Source organism: Arachis ipaensis, chromosome B03, assembly GCF_000816755.2.
Source record: "Arachis ipaensis cultivar K30076 chromosome B03, Araip1.1, whole genome shotgun sequence".
Lineage (NCBI taxonomy): Eukaryota > Viridiplantae > Streptophyta > Magnoliopsida > Fabales > Fabaceae > Arachis > Arachis ipaensis.
The window spans coordinates 21,192,305-21,195,646 of NC_029787.2; the positions used below are offsets into that span (position 1 = coordinate 21,192,305).

The 3,342-nt window shown below is 31.5% G+C and overlaps 1 protein-coding gene across 1 annotated transcript in view; it reads right to left on the reverse strand.

The window, feature by feature from the left end:
* Window positions 516-3,342, reverse strand: part of LOC107629877 (expansin-B3) — a 4,156-nt gene continuing 1,329 nt past the window's right edge. The window contains exons 3-4 of the mRNA XM_016332814.2: window positions 2,479-2,608; window positions 516-1,011 (exon numbers count right to left, since the gene is read on the reverse strand). Of these exons, the coding sequence (XP_016188300.1) occupies window positions 817-1,011; window positions 2,479-2,608 (325 nt within the window). The 3' untranslated portion in view covers window positions 516-816. The remainder of the gene's footprint in view (window positions 1,012-2,478; window positions 2,609-3,342) is intronic.

Sequence of the window (3,342 nt, forward strand, 5' to 3'; positions counted from 1 at the left end):
ATAAATTTGTAATTTTTATCATATAGGAATCCCATTCTCTTGATTTTAAAAAAATTAATTCTTTCTTTTATCACTCTACCAACTCTGTCACTTTAAAAAATGTTTGATCCAAAAATTCCTAGTTTAATATATACAAGTAGTAATAAATCCGTGTCCATTATTGTTTCTTTTGGTCAACATGGAAATTAATTAGTGCAATGAAAAAATATAAAGGATAAAAATAACAGAGCTATAAGACCCCACTTGCTGCACTTTTCAGTTTTTCACACATGATCATCAAGGCAAAACATAGACACTCAAGAATCAAGATTCAAGAACACAAAATAAATATTCATTAAAGAGCCCAACAGGCCCACCCAGTACACACACAGTGCTACACGCAATTCACACTACACGCTCTCTCTCCTCTTTTGGAGAGGGCTACATATGACATTTACTACCAACAATTACACACACCAGAAAGGTAGGTATACAAAATCAATCAAGACAACTGAGAAAAAAAAAATTAATAATAAATAAGAAAAGGGAGAAAGGATCCTTTGGATACATGCCGCTTATGCCTATGCACTCCAAAGTCCAAATGGCTACTTTTCTTATAAAAAAAAAAGAAAAGAAAAACGAAAAGGGTGAAAAAAAAGGAAACAAGTGAAAAACTATTGTAATAGTAAAATTGTGCAAAGCACTGGCAACATATAAAGGGAAATCCACGTAAGAAGGCATATGAAGACTATTTTTTTGGGTTGTGGGAGTTGACCAAGTTTTATAACCAGGTTAAAAAAAGAAGTGATGATTAATTACCAAGATTGGGAAGGAACCTTAGGCGTAGAAATTTAGGCGAGAAGTGTAAGTGGCCTTTGGAACCCAATTGGTAGGAATAACATCTCTTGCAGAGAGGGTTCTTCCGGAGGAAGTGCTTAGTTTCACTGAGAAAGGTCCTCTTAAAGGACCCCCAATAATGCACCAATTTGCACCCCATAGATGATTCATCTGCAGCCACTCACTTGACCCTCCCTGCCAATACCAAAGTCCAACCACAAATGAAACAAGAAAACACACCATCAGTACTATTAAAAACTATGTGATAGCTTGAAATCTAAAATAAAGGTGAATAACAAAATTTTGATCGTTGGTATCGAAGTCACATTAAAATTTAAAGCCTTATTTAGTAATTGTCTAAAAATAGAAATATGAAGACACAAATTTGTTTTTGTTTTTAGAAAAAAAGATATGACAATAGGTAAAATATTTTAGTTTTGAATGAAATTTGTCCAATTTTTATTGTTTACCCAAACTGGAAAAAAGGAAAATAATGACGGAAAACACAGCATTTTGTCTTATGTCTCCATTGTCCTAGTATTTTACTATTTTTGTCTTAAATTACTTCCTGAACACAACTTAAGATGAAAAGTGAATGTTAGAGTGGCATAGGATGATACAGATGCTAAAAACATAATTACTTATTTACTGTGAATATTTGCAAATAAAATTAGTTGGGGTTGGTCCCACTTACCTCAAAGAACAGTATAAGAATTATTCAATAATAATTTCTCAGTGAGCAGAGATATCTATTATTATCTTATGTAGAGAATTGTATTATTTATTATGTCAAATTGCAAATAAGATTGCAAAACCTAAAAATACTTTATGGTCCTATGCATTAACTTTATGTCCCTAGATAAGACTCAGTGGGGAGAGGTATGAAATGAAACACACAACAATGGTCCCAAAATAAGAGCATACAGTAAAAGCACCACAAAAGGAATATTGCATGCCAATGTGCCAGATTATGCGTATCAGGAATGACCTTATGATAATGATATCATATTTAATATAGATGAAAGAAAAGAGTAATGCAAATTGCGATTGCAAAATTTGCCAAGATAATCTAATCTAAACTGAAAAAGGTGGTGAGAAAAAAAAAGGCACATGAATTAAGGAGACACGTCCGCAGCATTTGTAAATGTGAATTGTCCATTCTGGACATGGGACTAACATAACATATTAACATGCTATTCTTCTACATTTCCCTTTTTACATTGATCAGGGAAAAAAAAAAAAGAAATCTAGTGACCACGATGCTTAATTTCACGTTTAGGCCAATTACCCTTGGTCAAATCTGAAACACTTTTCAAGAAGCAGTGTTCCAAGGATTCCAAAGATTCAGATTAGTAGTAGACTATTAGCAACCCATTGCTCTTTATTACTTAAATAAATCAAGTGTGGATTCTACCTATAAAATATATGATAAGTCTCAATAAATTATTGTACTTAAAAGGATAAATAATCGAGGCTAGCTGTAGTAGCATCTGTTCTTTGAACAGAAGCTCATGCTTCTCTCTTGTGCAATTATTTAAACTCGTTCTCCCTCATATTTTAATACATTTATTGTTCATGTAAATATAAATTGAGATAATTAAGGAATAAGCATTAAAAGCATGAAAAATAACATATAAATAGCAAAAGGAAGATAATGCATACCTCTCTTATATGCATGGAGGCTAAATCTCCCTCTGCATCTTCAAACTCAACAAGAAGTGATAACCAAAAAGGAGTGGAACCTTCATTGACATGGAAGGCAATTTTTCTTCCAGGGTATTTACATGGTGTTCTGCAGACAATCAAAGAACAAAATTCGTTTACTACACAAATTGACATTTTTTCAAAATGTTCCTTTCCTTTAATCTACAAAATAATAAGGTGCATCAATCAAGATTCAACATGATAGTGTTCCAATATATAGAGAAATACACAGGACAGTGAAAATACAACATGAAAAGTTCGGTAAATACTACAAGAAAAGCTAAACTAACAAAAGCAGTCAAAAGTTAAATTTGGGAAAATTATAGAAAAGAAAAGAACTAGTCAAAGGGTCAACACAAGCAGGGAAAAGGCCTGGAGCAAACTCCCAGAAAAAACCTTTAATATTTTTAACTCTTTGTTAAGAAATTAATTGAATAAAATTTTATGTCTAATTAACTATTTTATTTGCCAGTTTTTACACCATGGTCATGTAAAGTTTATATAAAATTATACGAGGGATAAAGCTAGAAATTTAACAAGAATAACAAATACAATAAATACAGAATAACAGATAAAGTGAATCAATATAACTAAATGTTGGCAGTGAGTGATTTTAATAGTGACCTGACAACATGGCTAAAGAAATAAAGGAAACATCAGAAAACAATTCCAGTATTAAATAACCAGTTCCATTTAATTTACAGGAAAAAAAAACTCAGCAGTCAAAAATGGAAAGACCGAAATACAAAACATTCTTTGTTTTTCTTCTCCTTTCAAAAATGAAAAACAAATTTATTTATGAGTTCTTATTTATTAAACAAT